Below are 19856 nucleotides of genomic sequence, written 5' to 3'. Positions count from 1 at the left end.
ACAGTACATTTTCTGTGTCTTAGTATTAGTTTTCCATTCTGTATTTCTGTAACTGAATACAGTACCTAGAAATTGTTTTTAGAAAAACATTCTTGATCTAGCAAAAAAAAAAAAATTACGTGGACTGGAAGCAAAACTTGTCGTGATACCTACAAGAAATTCATGCATTAAAATCTGAATAGCAAAAAGATGAGCAAAGAAAATCAAGAACAGCAATTAGAGTTCCAGTAGTAACTACTTTAATGGCCCCATATATTTGTAAAATTTTTTCAGAAATGGGACCAGAAATCAGAATAAAAACAGTATCTGGATGATCTAATCCAGGATAAGAAACAAACAAATGAAAGAATGACCAATTTTCTGATAATTAGATATCTTTTTACTATATCATTCCTAAACACTAGATAGGACTAAGCACAAATACTTCAGAAATAATACTACCATGTTTTGTCCTGAACATCACAGCTGTCTGTGGTTGCCAGAAATACAGATAATTTATTTTCTATTTTGAAAAAACTTTCATTTCAGTGTTCAGCCACTGCTTCTTGTGGAAGAAGCTGTTGTTCTTTACTTCCCCTGATCCTCAGTGAATCACAAATTCATAAATTAAGTCCAGCTGTTGCAAACAAGATACATTAAATACATATTATACATATTATTTCATCAATTTGTCTTGACTTTAATAAATATCCAGGAATGATAATGCTACAGTAAAATGAAATAAGAGCTCCAAAGACTTTAGGTAGAAGAACATTAATTTGACTTGTTTAGCTGAGCCTAATATATATAGGCCAAATTGATAACATAATTTATAATAATTCAATATATATTTCCAACACAAAGGGAGTAAATGTAAATGAAAGATGAAGATTTCATGAGAAATATGAAAGGTGCATCAGTATTTACAGTTGGGTTACATAATATCATCAGTTCAAAGAAAACTGACTATGAATATCAGCTAGAAATTTGCACAGGGAGTGGGTTTTTTTGTAGGGAAAACAACCCTGACTAGGTGGATAAGAATTTTTACCTTCAAAATAGCTTTTTAATTACTAGATTTTGTGTTCTAGAGTAAATAAAACTTAGATGCTTTTTGACTTAGATTAGGCAATGGAGTTCATTCAACCAAAAATGAAGAAATTGTTTTAAGGAACTCATCATAAAAGGAACTGAGCTATGCTCCAAGTGGTGAAGAGAACAACACTGCTCAGTGGTCACATCATTACCAGCAGGTCTGGTGTCATTCATCCACACTAGAGGAGCTGTAATTTAATTTCCTCTTCAGCCTGAAGGACATGCAGAAGAGAAAAATGATCTACTGGTGTAGGAGAATTTGATGGTGAAATTTTCACCTTTTTTTTAGCTGTACTTTGCACAAATTTTTCAAGGAGGCTATGAGCCTTAACTCACAAGGCATAACAAAGGATTGGTGCCCCCTGCCATAGGAGGCAGTTGGAGGGAATTACCCTGATTACTTGACAGCAGCATAAAATGTAGGTTAGGAACCACTTTCAGCGGTTTTGTGAAATCATTTCCTTGGCACTTGTTATGGTATCTGAAAACTAACCAGAAATGTCAAAATATTTTAGATGCTTCATGAGACAAACTATTTTGACGATTTGAAACTGTTATCATTTTTGCTTAATCTGAAACTCTTTTTTCAAATTTGTCCAAATTTTTAAAGCTTCAAATACCATCTCTTGCTACTCTGTAGCAAGAAAATTTCCCCAGAATTTCCACAATTATAAATAACAAGATTGCCCTACAAAGATCCAAAGCAGTTATATCTGTTATGTACTCAACCATCAATAATAATCTTCCATAGAAAGATGTTCTTCTCTAGACTGTTTTTTCAAGTTTCCCTTCAGTTTCCACTAATCATCACCAAATGCTATCTACCTTGCTGTATAATTTAGATTTTCTTTCCTTTGCCTTTCCTTGCTAGAAGCAAGGCACAGGTGGCTCTGTAGTTATCTGCCCACTTTGACTCTCTTGCAGGCTCACCAATTTATAGTAATCACTCTTCTAAGAAATACAATATGTAAATAGAAAAGAGACCACATGAAATTTAAATTTCACCCTGTGAAGAAAGTTGTCATTTATTGTGGGGAGAAGAATAATAAATCAGGTTCACTTTCATGAATGATATCAGAAAACAGATTTAGCTTTAGACTGTCTGCACTGACTTTATTTAGCAGTGTGCACTGATGACCTATGTCCTTCTAAACTGCTAGAACAGAAAGCATCAAGCAAGGCCACCTAAAGCAGAATGGAACCTGCCAACAAGAGAGACCTGTAGGTCCAGCCAATACCACAACCCAGCCCCAGTCCCCAGCTGGAGGAAGATATGAATCAGCTTCTCAAAGCTTGTCAGCCACATCTTCTTTGTGCAAAACATGGTGCAACTCTGCATATGTCCTTCTCTCTTTAGATGTGGCAGGAAACAAGAACCTGCACAAAAGCAAGTCTTATCTTCCCTAAAAATCCCAGATGGAGTAACTGCAATGAAAATCTTTCCATATGTTTGTCATACACAGCTAAAACAGCACAGAGAAAATCATAATAAAATGCAGTGTGCATTGTAAGCTTTGAAATGTTGCTCTATAAGCATTAAAAGGAACATCAAGTTCCCAGGCTCCTCTAAATCTGTGCTCTTTTCATGCCCTAAACTACAATATCAGCCCCAGCTTATGAGCTGGTTCTGCTGACATGGCCACCAAAGGCATGATGGAATATCTGAGAGCCCACTAGCCACATCCACTGGCCAGCCTGCTGCTATGGCCATCTCCTTCTGGACATTGAGCAAAGTAATCCTTCTCTTCCACTGCTTTTTCTCTGAACTGGTCTTTCTCTTTTGCCTTATGGTAGATTTCACAAAAATATCAAGAAGGTATTACATATAAATTAAATTTCTACCCTTCCATCCTGTAGTTACTCTCAAAATGTATGTAAAAAGGCTGGAGCAGTGGTTCTCTCTGCACAGCAGCCCCTTGGGAGATGTATTGAGTTTGTGTGGTCAGGTTTTGGTAGTGCAGGAGCATTAAGCGTGGCTACTCTGAGAAACTGCTAGAAGTTTTCCCATATCCAACCAAACCAATGTCAGCCAGCTCCTCCAAGATGGACCCACTTCCAGCCAAGGCTGAGCCCATCAGCCATGATAGTAATGCTAAATAGGAAAAGTTATTGGTACAGAATTAATTGCAGACAGAGAAGACAGAAGTGAGAATATGTGAGAGAACCAACACTGCAGACACCAAGGCCAGCAAAGAAGGAGGGGGAGAAAGTGCTCCAGGCACCAGAGAAGAGATATTTGCAGCTCATGATGAAGTCCATGGTCAGGCAGGCTGTCTCCCTGAAGCCTTCAGAGTTCCACAGGGGCTCAGAGATTCACCTGTAGACCCTGGGGGAGCCCCACATGAGAGCAGGTTGATGCTTGAAAAAAAGTTGTGACTTTGTGACTCTGTGATGCTTGAAAAAAAGTTGTGACTTTGTGACTCTGGAAGCCCAGGCTGGAGCAGGCTCCCGGCAGGGCCTCTGGCCCTGTGGAGAAAGGAGTCTATGAGATCTGGTTTCCTGGCAGGACTAGTGACCTCACAGGGAACCCATGCTGGAGCAGCCTTTTCTTGAAGAACTGCAAACCATAGAAAAGGACACATACTGAAGCCATTTGTGAAGAACTGCAGCCCATGGAGAGAACTCATGCTGAAGGAATTCATGGAAGACTGTCTTCTGTGTGAGGGACTCCAGGCTAGGGCAGGGGAATGACTCCTCTTCCCGAGGAGGAAGCAAAGGCAGAAACATGTGATGAACTACCTCTAATCCCCATTCCCGTGTCCCTGCTAGCTGTGGGGAGGGAGGTAAAGCATCAGGAAAAAAGTTAGGTCTGGTGAGGAAGATGAGTGGGGGCAAGGTATTTTTAAGATCTGTTGTATGTTTCATTATCTTACTCTAATTTTGACTGGTAATAAATCCAATTAACTTCTCCAAGTACCATGATAGCAATCAGTGAGTGATCTCTCCCTGCTGTTATACGAACTCATGAGCATTTCTTTACATTTTGTCTCCCCTGTCCAGTTGAGGAGGGGAGTGATAGAGAGGCTTTGGTGGACCCTTGGCAACCAGACATGTTAAATCATCACAGGAATCCACCCTGTCCTCTACCCTCATCTTTCCAGGGACAGAGCACTCATTCATGGCAATCAAGATTTTGGCTGCACCTCAAGCAGCACATTTGGCAAGGACGTGGCACCAGCAAAATTTGTGCTCCAAGTGCTGTTTTATTCCCACATGTGTACCATGCTGCTCTTCACTCAGCAGGACTTCTCTCCCATATGCATTGGGGATTAGCTGGGTACATTTTCTACTGTTCAATGTCATTTCCAGTGAACATTTTACCCTCACACAATCCAAAAGCTGTGCTGCTCCTGCCTGAGGCAGCTGTCCCACACCACCATTTCCAGCTTGCCTGGGTCCCTCACCATTATGAGGGGCTGGCAAGGCCCCAGGCTGAACCTGCTCTCTCGGGAAGGCCCAGGTCCTCCCAGGCCCAGGTCTTCCTGCTTCTTCAAAGCAAGACCCTGCTTTGTTCTCTTTCTCTGTCCTCCCTGTGAGGGAGGATGCTCTTCCCCCAACCACTTCAGGAAGACTTTGGCACACTTTCCCTGCCCTCTCCCAGGTCCATCAGCAAGTCACTGCTGGTGGGACTATAGCTGTGCTGTGAGGGCCCCAATGAAGGAGGAGTGATGAGGAGGACTCCATTGATATCAGAAGGCTAATTAATTACTTTATTATACTATATTATTCTATACATCTAAAACTGAACCTGCCAAGCACTCAACCCTGCACACAACTGCTCTGCACTGCACTCAATCTCATGATTGTCACCCCACAGTCCCGACACACACACACTCTTCGCCCTAATAGGCCAAGGAAGCAAAACACCATGACTTTGAGTAAACAATCTCCATGTTGTATTCCACTTTGGCACAACACAGGCACAGCAAATGACAAGAATTGTGTTTTCTTTCTCTGATGTTCAGAGAATGTGAAGCCCAGAAATATTCTTCAGAAGACTCATGCCTTGCTTTTCTCTGTGAAGAGAAATGTGGGGCTACAGTGGGACAGTGCCCAGTCAGTGACTGTCCCTTGGCTGCTGTCTGGCCCCTGAACCCCACTGGGGCAGTGTTTGTGTTTTTCAGAGGCTGAAGGCCAATGCAGGCATGGCAGTGATGTGGCAGGAGGTGGGGGATACACTTTGGAGCTTTAGGAGGTTCTGCCCAAGAGCTGCTGCAGCTGCTTCAGCTCTCAACTTCCCACCCTAGGGCACATTCACTCAGGGAGCCCACGATGGACAGACTGTACAGATGTGACAGATTTTGCATGGGGTAAAAGAATGTTTCATGGCAACACAGGTAGAACAGAACTCTTAGACATGAGGGGATTTTTTCCTTTTCAGTTACAACTTTTATTTGCTGACTTCCAGAAAATCATCATTGCTATGTACAGCAAATGCATGCATCTGTATTTACATAGTTTTCTATCATATTCTTGCAAAATTGCTATTCAGTTATGATACATATATGCAATCTTTATCACATCTGGTACTGATATTTAAAAACCTGACACTGGAGTGGAAACAAGGATGGATTGTACCAGCCAAGGCAGTACTAGTTTCATGTGCCCTGTTAATGATTTCCTCAAGGGATCTTCATCTGCTTCTGTCTATCTCACTGTCCCATAGTGACTGCAACAGTGGTAAAGCTCACTCAACAAGCAGAAGATCCACTGAGGATTTGCTGAAGAGTCAAGACTGAGTAAAACAAATTGCATTTATTATAAATATTCCTATATTCATAGTGAGTCAAATACTGCCTCAGTAAAAATTTTGGCTGAATTACATCAGATTCTGCTCTTTTTTTAGACAATAACTTCTAACTAACTTCTGAAACTATATATGTGCACATTTGAGCTGGTAAATGCATTCCTAAGGAATCTTTGCTAGCGGTAGCTAAATACAAAGAAATGCTTCGTATTTTGTCACTTATCACATCCCAACAAATTGTGTTGGAATAATTGCAGTTTTATCCAGTTAGTTCCTTTTTAAAAAACAGAGTGTGAACTTCAGCTAGAAAGAGGCAACTTTTCACAGAGATATTGATCATGTTATCGGCTTTGTTGGATTCCAGCATCTGAATCCTGTGCCAACAATGAGAGGAAACTCTAGCAAAGCTTCACTCTCTGCTCAGAATAGCATTGGTCAAAGATTTATAAGACCAAGCACTCAGCTATGTCAGCAGTCCTGAGCTGTTTGTTTTCATTTTGCAGTTTGCATTCCTTGTCATACTTTGCTCAAATGCCATCTCTTTGGGTTAGTATTGTCACAATGTGACCTGTCTGCAATATAAGCCCAGTGGAGAGCTACACTTCACTAGGATTTCCAGGCAGAAGTAATTAACAGATACAACATAAATGTAAGAAAAAGCCTAGACATAACCGTATTCATTTACTTATTATTTTGGGGATATTTCAATGTTGTGGGATAGATGAGATGCAATTTTTCCTTACACAATGACAAGGGTTCCTGTTTAAATTTCACTTTCTTTATAATTTCTAGAGGATGTAGTTTAGAAAAGCATTAAGAGAAGTGAATATCTTTAGTTTTACACAGAAGAGTATTATTCCTTTATCTAAATTAATTTCCTGAAAGAATGGTGTAGATCAGTGGATCTCATTTAGAGGCACAGAGAAGCTCAGATGACTTGCTGTCACATGCACAGTGACGTTGGTTTGGGTTCCTTGGTGAGAAGACTCCTTTAGTCCTAATGTTGTTCAAATTGTATTATATAGTAAAAGATGATCCATTGTCAGTCAGAATTTCACTAGTCTGTCTTGAATGATAAGTATCAGAGTTTGTCCTTGAACTACGTTTATTGTCTTTCTTGTGTCTCTTGCACCATAGGTCCTTCATTAGCTTCACAAAATAACTTCTGAACTTCACTCCAATAAACGCATAGAGCACAGGGTTCACACAGCAGTGTAAAAATGCTATGGCTTCAGTGGTGTATTTTGCGTAAGCCATTATCTTGTCACTGTCACAAGATTTGTCAATCTTGCCCATGTTGACAGCTGTTATGAGAAGAACAATGTTATAAGGTACTTGGCAAGCTAGGAAAACAGCTACAATTAATACAATCACACGAATTGCTTTGTTTCTTTTGGAATTCTGAGCTTGTTGTAAGGATTTGACAATGAAGGTGTAGCAAAAAAGCATGAATATGAAAGGTATAAAAAATCCAAATGCAACTTGTAGCCATAGCAGCAGCGATTTCAGCGTTGTGCTTTCAGACATTCTGGCAGATCTGTGATCACAAATCTCTTTGGTTTCATTCATGGAGAAGCTGTAACTTTCATTGTACAGAAAAGAGGGACTAGAGATTAAAATTGATGATATCCACACTGCCAAACAAATGAGTTTACTATGTGCGAGAGTCCTTGCCCTGAGTTTAAAGGACTTTGTTGCCTGTACGATAGCGATGTACCGGTCCACGCTGATGAAGGCCAAAAGCAGCATGCCACAGCTGAAATTGATTGCATAGATACCTCTAGTCATTTTGCAAATGAAATCACCAAAAAGCCATTCATCAGCAGCATAATTCACTGCCCACAGAGGAAGAGTAAGAACAAACAGTATGTCTGCTATGGCCATGTTGAAGAGGTACACATCCGTCATGGACTTGGCTCTTTCATAAAAAGCAAAGGTCATCACCACAAAGATGTTGCCAAAGAGGCCGATGATACAAATCAATGAGTATGCAATTGGCAGAAATGCTTTTGTGAAGTTCCTCACTTCCAGCTTAGAACAAGGTGGCGTGATCAGAGAAGCATAGTCTGAATAATAGGGGTAATCTGTGGTACGAAGGTCTGTCTGTAGCAAAGGAGAACACCAGTCAACACACAGATGGTAATCTTTATCTTTATGGTAGAAACATTATAAATAACTGGCCACACATTCCAATTACAAACGCATTTAACACTACAGACAAGGCTCGTAAGAACTATCTAGGCAATTTCATTAAATCATACTTAAAATACAAATGTGGAAATAATCCTTTTGCATATCCCAAAGGCCCTAATATTTAAATACATTGTGCAGAAAGGACAAGTCTGCTGTCACAGAAGACTCTACAGTGTAAAATTCTGAATTCAGATTAGGCGTCTAGTCTTCCTTTACCATCACACAAGGCAAACAGGCCTTTCTAGCATGCTATGCATTTCATACTAATGTAGCTGACTAAATCAAGCCCAAAAGTGTTTACTTCTCTCTACCAGCTAGAGAGGCAGTCTGTGATAGCTAGCCTGACATTTACCTGTACCACAAACACCACACCTGTAGTGAAAATCCAATAAACAGTGTGCTTTGACAGTGAACTCTGCTGACAAAAACATCTTTTCAGATTTTCACTCCTGAAATTACAGTGTTTGGATCTGCAGCCTCTGGGTCTTATAGAGTCATTGTTTTATTGCTATACTAACACAGTTTATCAATTAGGTACTTACAAAATTCATTTTGGCAGTACACTTCTCAGAAAAATATGTTGAGAAGGACCTCAAAATATTTTCCCAAGTATTTCTGAAAAGAAAATAAAGTAGATTGGATCAGAAAACCAGCATAAGAAGTCTGAATGAGTAGAAAAACAAAACTGGGAATAAAACCTACTCAAAACAGAATCTCATCACTGGAGCATGTTAACAAATCACACATCTCTACAAAATGTGCAGTTGTAGAAAGAGAATAGGTTTTATCAGTATTATTAAGGGCACAGACTTAAATATTGAATGTTTTTTCATAGGCTAATAGATGACATATGAGAATATGTGACTGCTATTTCACATTAAATTTGCACACAAGAAATTAGAATAAATTAAATTTTACTTTGAGAACTTCTGTATGACAATGGCAATCCATGTATTGAGGGAAATATGGAAAATATAAACAGCACTCCCTTAGTATACTTCATAACAGTAATGCAACAATTTACCCTTTTTCCCAGTCTGACCCTTTATCAGAGTCTCAGCACTTTCAACATATTATTTGTCCTTTTTTATTACACTAATGAAGTAATAGAAGAGCAAAAGAATAATATCTTCTTATAGTGCAAAGGATAGTACCCAATGTATGAACAGACCAAGTACTTGTATTTTATCTTTGCTCAGTGCACAGATTTACTGTGCAATGTTCAGTGTGCAGTTCAGACAGCACACTAAGAAAAATATTGTTTTTTTTACCACTGTGATACCTAACTGTTTTACAAATGGGGCTTACTTAATTTGCACAACACCCTGTGGTGAAGAATTATTACCACCTTTGTTTAAAAGGGAGAATCTGAGTCATTAGAGTTAAGTATCACTTAAGATGTTCGGTTTGAGATATGTATCCTCCTCAACATCACTTCTAAGAGTACTCAAAATTATGAAGGACTTCAGCTAGGTAAAGGATTAAATCCACTGACTGTTTGCATCCAGGATTAGACTTCTGCAAATCAGATCACAGTGTCTAAAGCCACAGAAAAATAAAATGGGGAACATGCCATTGGTGACCACATGCAGGAAGCTGGGCTTAAATAACTTGTTCCACCTCACACAGGAGCTCATGGGCAGGAGATTTCATTCCTCAGACTCCCCTTGCATGAGTTCAGCCCTTTCCCTCTTTCCACTAGCTGCTGTCTGAGAGCTGCACCTACCAGCAAAGCAGTGTTTAAGCATTAATTTCAGCGACAGGATGACATGAGGTCCCATATTTGTCAAGGCTGGGAAGGCCAGTTTTATCTAGAGTTTTTCTGCTTTTTTGCTAGCTGTGTCACCAATTGGGAAGAGCACATGTGTCAGCTTTAAGTCCACAAAACCAAAACCTTCTTGTTTGGGAATTACCTAATGTTGAAAATGAGAGAGAGACTTCGTAAAAGTGGGGCAGATGAAGTCCAGATACAACGGGGAAATTGGGGAAGGGAAAGGACTGAACACTCTCCAAAAGCATAATGAGGATGACTCATGTGGGGATGCTGGCTTATTAACAGAGAGCTGCAACTGGGTAAAGACCTAAACTATATGATGTAGCTAAGGCATCACAGCTTATCTAGATTTCCTGCCCTTTAAACAAATCTTTAACTATCTCCCCAGCTTTGTCTGTTGGCTTTTCAAAACTGATTTTTAGAAGCTGCAGGAATATGACAGCCCGAAAGTGGTTGAGCACCTTCTGAAGAAAATCTCAAACAACTTAAAGGTGTCTGTCAGAAGTGCAGAGATGTATAGGGCCAGCAGGCACGTTATGCAATTAACCAGGGGCTGTGGTCCCCCAGCCCATCTTTGCACAATTTTAGTCACTGTCCACTGCTTTACACTTTATGATCTCATCCAGACACTCATGATCTTGCTTGGTGTTTCTGTTACTCTTTGTACTTGGCAGCTACAGAAATTCTTCAGATGGACAGAATTAAAGGGGTACCTGTCTAGGTTATTATTTTAGAAACTGTTATTTTATTGTTGCAAGAAAAATATCATTCTAAGTGTGTTCCATTCATGTCTTTTTAAGACCAACATGGTTAAAATATACAAAGAGAGTCTGACAACATATCTTCTATCTACAAGTCACTCTTCATTCCACTTGGACAAAGCCACACTGAAACATGAGCATAACATACAGAAGGAAGGTGACTGGGTGAAGGCATTTAGGAGAAAGGGAGCCATGGGTATTTCCCACAGCCTGGAAGGAGGGTTAAGAAGGGAGCTCTCTTCACATGATTACTAAGAAAAGGCTCTTTAGTTCGCAGAAGAGCTCAGCAGAGATCGTATGGGGAACAACAAATACTCATTAAAACAGAGATGCATGTCCTCCTGATCCTACAGGAATTCAAAAAGGCAATACCAGCCACACACTTATTCACAAAAGTTTAGTCCAGTAGAAGCTTCCTGAGGATGGCTAGTATGAGAGTTGTAGCAAAGGACTTAAACTGAAATCAGAATTGCAGAGATCAGATTTAGACCTGATTTAAACCTCTTGAGCTGACTTCCTTTTCTGAATTTGAAACAGCATTCACAGAAGTTGTTAAAAAGATGCACTGGCTGCTGAGGAAGTTGAATCATAGCTCTTATAAACAAAATATCCTTTTCAATTTAAATCTTTCTAACAGTGTTCCAGTAGGCACCTTTATAATTTATAATCTGCATATTTACATATTCATTTGGCATTAATGTATTAGGTAAATACAAAAGTAAATTTTCATATATTTATATATAAGATGGTGTGTCCTAATATTGGTTATATAATATATATGGGTAGTACATGTCTGTGCATGTGCACCTCAAAACAACCTTTGTTCTGAATATTAAATATATAAGCCTTGAATTTTTGGGCTTAGTATGTTTTCACTTTATCCACATCATCACATTTCTTTTCACTATGAAAGCAGTGTGCAAGTATTCAAACATAAGACTAAACCACAATCTTAAGAGCAAATATACTATTTGAATTATACAAACAAAACACAATGAATAAAGACTGACCTGGGGGAAAATACAGAATTCTGAAGAAAAAATGAAGAAAAAAATTCAGTCATTAAGTACTTTTAAGAGTAGTCCATCCTTGTAAGTAGAATCCCATTTACATGTTCAGTTTAACACATTTGTCAGACATATGCACAGATTACAGATTACCTGTTTTATTTTAGTACTTACCCAATTTGAGAATCGTCTAATGGCCAGGTGAAAGAGGATGTGTGATTCTTTTGACTGCCTCAAGCACATTTACCATCAGCCTCAACAAGTGCACACTCTAATTTAGAAAACAAGAAATAACAGCATTAGTTAAAGGTACAGAGATAAATTGAAAATAACCACCACTTCCTCCTCACAAGCAACAGTAATAACCTGTTTTTTTGTATAAAGGAAAATTTTGCTGTGCTGAAAAAATTCAAGCTAGAGGCAAATATGTTATTAATTTACTTATTAGCCTACCTATGTAATGATATTATTTTTAAAGTGATCAAGCTAGAATCAGAATCATAATAAGCAGGATGTTAATTGTCATTGTGCTCAGAAATGTCCTGAATGATGACCTGGTTTTGCAAAGGGTGCACTTAATGTCATGCAGATGAGTAGTTTCAAGATCAATAATTTAAATCAACAAGACTGCTTAGAGTAAAACTGTGAAATGAGACAAGTAATAATTACCAAATTGATTAGCAGCTGTTTTAGAAGAAAAAAAAAATCTGTTACATGTCAAAGTGCACACAACCCAACTGTTTGTCCAGATCTGCTAACACAAAATATGCAAATGCAGGTAGATAAGTAAAATGTGGCTGCATTTGCCTGTTTGGCACAAGCATTTGCTGTTCATTTTCATGCTGTTCAAGTCTGTTGCCAAAATTAGTTGGAACGAATTTTAATTTAATTTCATGATTCCTGAATTTTAAAACCTAGAAAAGTTTCTTTTCTAGACCTGGGTTTGAACACAACTTTGATATTTGCATTAGCAGGAAGGAGGAAAAAAAAGGAAAAAAAGGTAAAATGGCATGAATCTAGACAGTCTTGTAAGATTCTAAGATATGATTGAATTACTAGAACCCTGGACCTAAAGAAATGCAGGATGACAGATGTTCTGCTCACTCACTTTTTTTCTAAACAGACATAGCACAGGAGCAGTGGCTCCCTACCAGTTTCAGTCTGGTGCTTCTTTCCACTGACCACACCCAGTGAATGAAACAAAAATACTGTCTGGTGTCAAAAAGAGAAGTACTACATTTAAAGCACCATGTTGTAATGGCTCATAATCATCTAAGCAGGCACATATCATTTTCTCAATTACTCATTTTCACAGGATCCAAGACTTTAGCTATTACCAAATACATGTGTGCATGGAGCAACATGTATAGAGATGTAACATGTACAGAGATACCTGAAATCCCTGAAATGACAGTCCTGTTTTACTGAAATGTGCATGCATATGTAGTAAAAACATGTTTTGATTGTTATTACTGAACAGTTATCTTCACTGTTTGATGCATACAAACCAAAAAAGTGTGAGATCTATCTATGATTCAAATAATTTCAGCAGGGTCACTATAAAATTAATTTGGCCTCCTTATCGCTGTGTGAACTAAATCACTCCCTGCCATCACAGATCTGGAGCAGGTTGTGATTAAATCACATAATTAACATAGTTAAGTCCTTGAAAATGCTTTTATAAAGTCCAGTAACATGGAGGAAAGAAGATGTGGGAGTTTCAGTGCAGAGACAAGTGGTGAAGACAGAAGTCCTTGTGAATCTTTCAAGACATCCTTAATCACAATGGAGAAGTATCTTCACTCTTTAGTTATAATTTTATAATTCATAACAATTTTCATCATTAAAACTTCACAGGTTTTTAAGCCATCCTTTGAACCTTTCCTGAAAGGGGCTTTGACTTTTCTTTTAACTGCATTTTTGTGCTTGTTTGCTAACTTGTTATTTGCACATCAAATTGTAATAATGGAAATCTTCTAATTAACTTGAGATGAGGCTTGGAAGGAACTTTCTGGACTTTCTTAGAAAGAAAACACAAGCTTCATTTTGAAATCTCCTGTCCCTCAAGTGCTGCAAGGCGCCGTACATTTACTCCTGATAAACTGAGGCGCGTGTACTCTTTGTAGTAACATAGCTACATGTAGCAGCCTCGATCCTGTTTACAGAGAACTCAATTTCTGTAAACACGGTCTGAAGAAAACCACAGATTCCTCTTCACAGTCTCTGACAGTTTGAAACAAGGGCTCAAATCCTGTTAAAAGCAGCAAATTCAGAGGAGGAACACATTCTGTTGGTAATGTAATTTGCTGACATGTCTTTGTGGGATATTTCATTGAAGCATTTCTAGTGTTTCTTTCTCATAACTTAGGGAGTGAAGAGATGGAGCTGAGCAATCTTTGTGCACTGTCTTCATTGCACAAAGACAAATGTAACACATGGCAGTCATTTAACCAGCAGATAACGAGTAACAGAAGTAGAAAATCCCTCTCCATTACAAAACTGTCTGTGACTCCAAATCACCAAGTCCATCATGATTGTAATACATATTCAGAGAAGCACTCCTAGTAACAGCTTCCAACATCTCTCTGAGACAACAACTTACCTTTGGAATACCAAGATTAGCCTGTGAAAAAACTGAATATTATCAACATATTTTCATGGAATGAGAGCCATCAAAATATACATCAGATTTTTAATGCTTAATTAAAGATAAATCAGAGGCCGATCCTTTACAAAAACTATTGCTCACCTTGTTCCATAATCAGGTGCTTTCTCATTTAAATGCATCTTGTGTTTTTAGTCTGCAATATATTCAATATCCAGCTCAAATAACAATCTTTCAGAAGGTGAAACATTCACTGTTTGGTGAATTCTAAATTTACCACAAGGTACCTAGTCCAACTTACCTTTTCAACACAGTTTCTTTCAATTAGCCAGCCTACTCCACAGGTGCTTTGTGCTTCACCTTCACACTGTGGCAAGTGGAAAGAGTTTGCTCCTTTCAACACAACTATTTGTTAATCTGTGTGTCAGCTATTTTTGGTTCATATGTTAGAACTCTGAAAGGAAATCTGGTCTCACTTAGCTAATATGGCAATTGTGGTTTTTCAAATCTCACCGCATGTTAGTTTTCTGCCACCAGTAATTAAGGAAAGAAAATATTTAAAGGTAGGGAAAGCTAAGCCATTGTCTGAGTTGTTCCAGAATCCACAAGTTTCTTCTGAAATGACACAGTATGTAATCTTTTTTAATTCTAAAAGAAAGGCAGCATGCACACCTATGCTCTTCCATCCTAATTTCATGTTCCTTCAGTTAAATTTAGATCAGTCTAATCTAATTTAAAAAACTTAGCTATCAACTGAAATTTTAGTCTCTTCATTATTCTTTTGGACTATAAAATGTAAACTATCTATTTACCTTCGAGTTGTTTATGTTACCTATTTAATTTTCTCATCATGACCATCCTACATTGTCAATATATATTTTTTCATCATTAATTCTATCAAAATTTCCTTCTTTTGTTTGCATATAGCTTTTCACTTCTTGTTAAACATTTTTGCTGGTTTTGGTATTTCTGTATTTAGTTTTTTCTTCTCCCTATTTCTTCCTCTTTCTTTGTTCAACTTCTAGATTTCTCTTATTCCCATCCCTTGTTGTCTTTATAATTCTCTTCAGCATTATATTTTGTAATTCCCCTCACTTCCTTCCCCTTTGATCATTTTTGTTCGCCTTTTACCTCACTCCCATCTGCTTCCATTATCCCCTTGCCAGATGCAGCCTTCCCCTCACATTCTGAGGTGCCAGTGATTGATATCCATCTCACACTGAGCAGCATCCATCAATGTTTTTGTCACTCGGTCACCTCTGTCAAGCCAGTCAGGGAAGACAGAGCCCTCCTAAAGGCCTTCTACAGGGTTTTTTCCCCCCACTGGAGCAGCTATGGCTCAGGGATTAAATGGGTGGCCTTGTAAACAGAGCACTTGAGAAGGAGCCTGCACAGTCAGCGCCTAGGGCTCGCCTCCAGCCCAAGGTGTGACTGTGTTTGGCAGGTATCACAAGCCATCACTTTTCTTCCACCAATGCACTCAATACTTATCTTGAAAATGAAGTGAGGATGAAAAAAAAACCTGATGGGAAACAGTTTGCTGGTCAGGGTAAAGATTCAGATGTTATTTCTTGTCAGACTAAACATGGAATTTCTGAAGGAGGAGCACAGTCATACTCAGAGCACTTCTCTGCTTCACTGCAGCATCACTTCTTAGAACCAGCTGAGCTCATAGTGGGCCTGAGTTCCAGAAAGAAGCATGAAGAGCAGTAAGTGCATCCTCCTGTTGATAATCAATGACTTCAGAGAAGTTGCTTAAACAGATTTTATTCTATTGGAGAAAATGTTGATAAACCAAAGTTGTAAATTATAAATTTTCAGTTTAAAATTCAAAAATGCTTATTTATAAAATGCACCAAGATGCACAGCTGAGTTATCATATGCTTGTTTATGTTTTTATCATCTTTTGTAGTCTTAGCTTATCAGTCAGGCTAGGTTTCCCAGCTTTGGACAGACAAAGTAGGTGGTGAGTAATGTCATTCCATGGTCTAAGACCTCACAGAGGTTTAGACAGGAAAAGGAATAGAAATCATAAGACAAAGGACCAGCTTTTTCCAATTATCAATCTTAATTTTTCATCAGGATGCTTCTGGGATAGCTAAAGGCATTCTGAAGGAAAATCTGGTTTATTGAAATCATGGGGTTTTCAATTTAAGAAAAAGCTTTTTCTCGATTATGCTGTATTTGGTCTGTTTCTTACTATTCCCTTTTGACCACTTATCTTAAAAAGGTTTAAGAACCATTTCTGGTAAAAGCATCTCCCCAGGTTATGCCAGAAGTAATGAACCCTAACAGTGATGAACACAATAACACAATCCTTGTACTGCCAAGGGCATATTGAGTGAAGATGCCAGGCACTTTCCATCTCACTTTTTTACCTTTTCAACCCAAAAGAAATTATTTTATAGACCAGAAAATACATTTGTTCCTGAAATCCCAAGAAAGAATGTGTAATATAAATCACAGTCCCTTATTTAAGGGCTTAAGATCATGTAATGCTAAAGTGGATGCAAATTTTTTAAAAATTAAGTATATCACCTCAAAGAAGACAAAATATTGCAAAATATTTCCAAATAACTGCCTTCTGAAGTCAATGGTCTACTGAAAGAAAATTCTGCTGAATTGTTTACAAAGTTCTAGCAGTGTTTACTGGTAGAACTTTGGTTCTACAGTAGAGGACAAGTGAATTTCCATGTCAGAAGTGTTGCACACATGAGACAAAGATACAAGCAGAGCTGAGTATGCAGTTGCTGACATAATTCCTGTGTTTTAGATCCTGTAGTCAGATCATACCCATTGTGGTAACATTTCTTTATTGCTTCACTCAGTCATTCACTCTCTGTTTCATGTCTCATTGAAATAACTACCTGAAACAGTAGTTTCTCAGAGCCTGTCATCACTCTGTACTCCCAAGCATTTATATTTTAACCTGAATATGTTGAATTCAGTGACCTGGTTTCTTTTTATACTTGTACTTTCTTCATATGACTCTTTTTTGCAAGAGACCCACACCATGGAATGTCCCAATGCCATCTCTCCAGCAGTGGGTGCCATGGCCTGAGTAAGAGCTAAAGATGGTTTAAAAGTTGTTTATATACCTAATGCTGCAACTGGATGTGCAGTATGGAAGTTTTACGGCATCTGTGATCCCAGCTCCCACTTAAAGCCACAGATGATGAAATGGAAGAATGAAATTTGAATTTGTGTCTGCACAATATGCAGTCCCTGCATTGTCTGGATACAGATCAGAGACAATTTCTTTCCTCCTGCATGGACCAAATTACAGCATGTGCCTTTCAGCATGTGAGCTGTGATTTTGCTGATTGCAAAGATAAACTGGAGGTGCTGGCTGGCCACTTCAATGAGACAATAACTCCCTCATTTTACATCTATACCACTAACCACACCAATGATCTGAGGCTACCCAGAGAGAAACTGCCACAAGAGATTGCTCTGCAAGGAGGAAAATCTCCTTCCAGGTCTTCTGGACAGGAGGAATTACTGCTCCCATACAGTCACCACTGAGATGCCACTTGTGCAGGCTGGTATAGGAAGGAAGCTGTGTCCTAATCATACATCCTCTCTATGGTCAGATACTAATCAGTGAGACAATCAAACATCTCTAAATAATTTTGCTTTTAACAAGTTTTAAATGTTTCAGGCACTTAACTTTCACAGCAGAAGAGCTGCACCGTGATCCCTTTAGAGCATTGAGCTTAACTACTTATTTCTGTGTGGATTAGGAGGGAAAGGAAATGCACAGAGCTGTGTTGTGCCAGGGAGATGACGGGGAAAATACTTGCTGACACAGGATCCTCTGCTGTGCACAGCTGACACATCTGTCTGATCTCATACTGCAGCAGAGAGATAACCTTTCACTTCCCTTCTAAGAGTGGGCAGCTGCTGTTATCATTTCATCTCTAGTATGCATGAAATCACTGGTGGTTAGGGCTTTAATAACATTGATTTTTCCACTTTGATTTCATAGGTGGTAAAAAAAAAAGTAAAAAAAAAGAAACAAAGAAGTAATGGGAGGCACATTACTGACTGTTTCCTCCCAGGAACAACAAATTGGAAACTGCAGCTGATTAATTTTGTGCTACATAGAGAATGCAAGCATGTGCTTACATCCATTCCTGAGGGATGATGCATTTTTTCCTTAAATATAATCTAGCCTGCACAAAGGCAGGAACTTGCTAATGCTGTGGGACAGGTATGTTAGAGAATCAAGCAGCGCAGCTAAATCTATTGAAATTATACTATTGGGCAACAGCCTGGAGAGTGAAGAACAGTTAGCCCAGTTACTCGGTAGAACTGTCCAGGTGACACCAGGAGCACAAGGGGACAGGTCAGTTCTGTAGACATTCTGGCACTGATTTGAACTTCAGTGTTGGTTGGTGGGTTGACCCTGGCTGGATGCCAAGTGCCCATCAAAGCATTTCTGTCACTCCCCTCCTCAAATGGGCATGGGAGTGAAAATATAATGAAAGGATCCTGACATAAGGGCAGGGAGAGATCACTCACTGATTGCTTTACCTGGGCATCTCTAGACTGTTATGTTCTCTCATATATTCTTATTCTTCTCTTCATCTGCCATTGCTCTTGTGAAGGATTCCCACCCCCCTACCCCCCTTCTTAAATATGTTATCCCAGAGGCTCTGCCATCACTGCTGATAGATTTGGCCTTGACCAGCAATGCAGCTGTCTTGGAGTGTCTGGCATTTGGTCTGTTGGACATGGGAAGCTGTAGCATCCCCCAACCACCTTTGCCAAAACATTGCGATGTAAACCAAATATAACCTGGAAAACCAGAAACTTGTTTATGGCTCTTAGCCTTTTCAAGGAAATTTCTTCATCGGCAGCAAAACTTCTTAACAGGTTATTTCTTAACAGTGTATTTTCCTTACCCAGTGCAAAGGTACACCAGTTCAGGTGGCAAGAAACAGTACAGCCCCCAAAGGATCTATCCATCTTTCTCCAAGTTAGATTATTTTTGATAACTGCCCAGGCACCTTGCTCATCTTTTCATGGTATTGTCCCTGCTTGTTGCAGGGGGATTGGACTAGATGACCTTTGAAGGCCTCTTCTAAACCAAACTACTCCATGATTTTAGAATTATGTGATTGTGCTGTGTGGCACAAACGTGTTCTTTACTGAGGGGGAAAGGTATATGTGTTTGTGAGGATGCACTGGAGAAAGCTGGCAACCCATGGTCCTTTCTCCCCAGGATGTTTTGGTTGCCTCCACTGTGGAGATTTTGAAAAGTCAACTAGTATTAACCACGTCCTGCTTCACTTCATCTTCCTCCCAGTTTGTTGGCTAGGCTCGACAGGCATCTAAATTTGCACTGGTCCATCACTCATCCCCAGTGGGCTCTCACTACTCTGAAGCTTTAGTGTTCCAGAAAGCACCACCTGAATGCTAACTGGGACACCCTCACCAGGATCGGCTGCTGCTCCCCATTGCTGCTCTCTGTGGTCCTACACAAACTCTTGGCTCTATCTCCTTCCTCCTACTAAGATGACCATCTGACAGACATGTTTCTTTCTCTTGCTCTCAAAATATTCTTTGTGTCCATGTTCAACTGACCTCACCAGTCTGTGTTTGGAGTGAGGATCACAACTCAGCTGGCAATATTTGGGACAGCATTCTTGTTCTTTCATTACTTCAGAGTCACAATATTCCTTTCGCTATT

At 39.2% G+C, this 19856-nt stretch overlaps 1 protein-coding gene and 1 pseudogene across 2 annotated transcripts; both read right to left on the bottom strand.

The window, feature by feature from the left end:
* Positions 1–4167, bottom strand: part of LOC132070674 (centromere protein J-like) — a 40908-nt pseudogene extending 36741 nt beyond the window's left edge.
* A 1334-nt stretch (positions 4168–5501) lies between these two features.
* On the bottom strand, positions 5502–14527 carry CCR6 (C-C motif chemokine receptor 6). 2 transcript variants are annotated; one of them, XM_059468748.1, is made up of 4 exons: positions 14463–14527; positions 11731–11827; positions 8557–8629; positions 5502–7924 (listed from the first exon to the last, which is right to left on the bottom strand). In XM_059468748.1, the coding sequence occupies exons 3-4, from the start codon at positions 8563–8565 to the stop codon at positions 6839–6841; spliced, it is 1095 nt and encodes a 364-aa protein (XP_059324731.1). In that variant the 5' UTR covers positions 8566–8629; positions 11731–11827; positions 14463–14527; the 3' UTR covers positions 5502–6838. The 2 variants fall into 2 exon arrangements, with proteins under 2 accessions (XP_059324731.1, XP_059324730.1); XM_059468747.1 differs by lacking the exon at positions 14463–14527 and adding an exon at positions 14306–14421.
* Between the last annotated feature and the right edge of the window lie 5329 nt (positions 14528–19856).

Source organism: Ammospiza nelsoni, chromosome 3 (assembly GCF_027579445.1).
Source record: "Ammospiza nelsoni isolate bAmmNel1 chromosome 3, bAmmNel1.pri, whole genome shotgun sequence".
NCBI classification, from domain to species: Eukaryota; Metazoa; Chordata; class Aves; order Passeriformes; family Passerellidae; genus Ammospiza; species Ammospiza nelsoni.
This window is presented reverse-complemented; position numbering and strand designations above follow the sequence as displayed.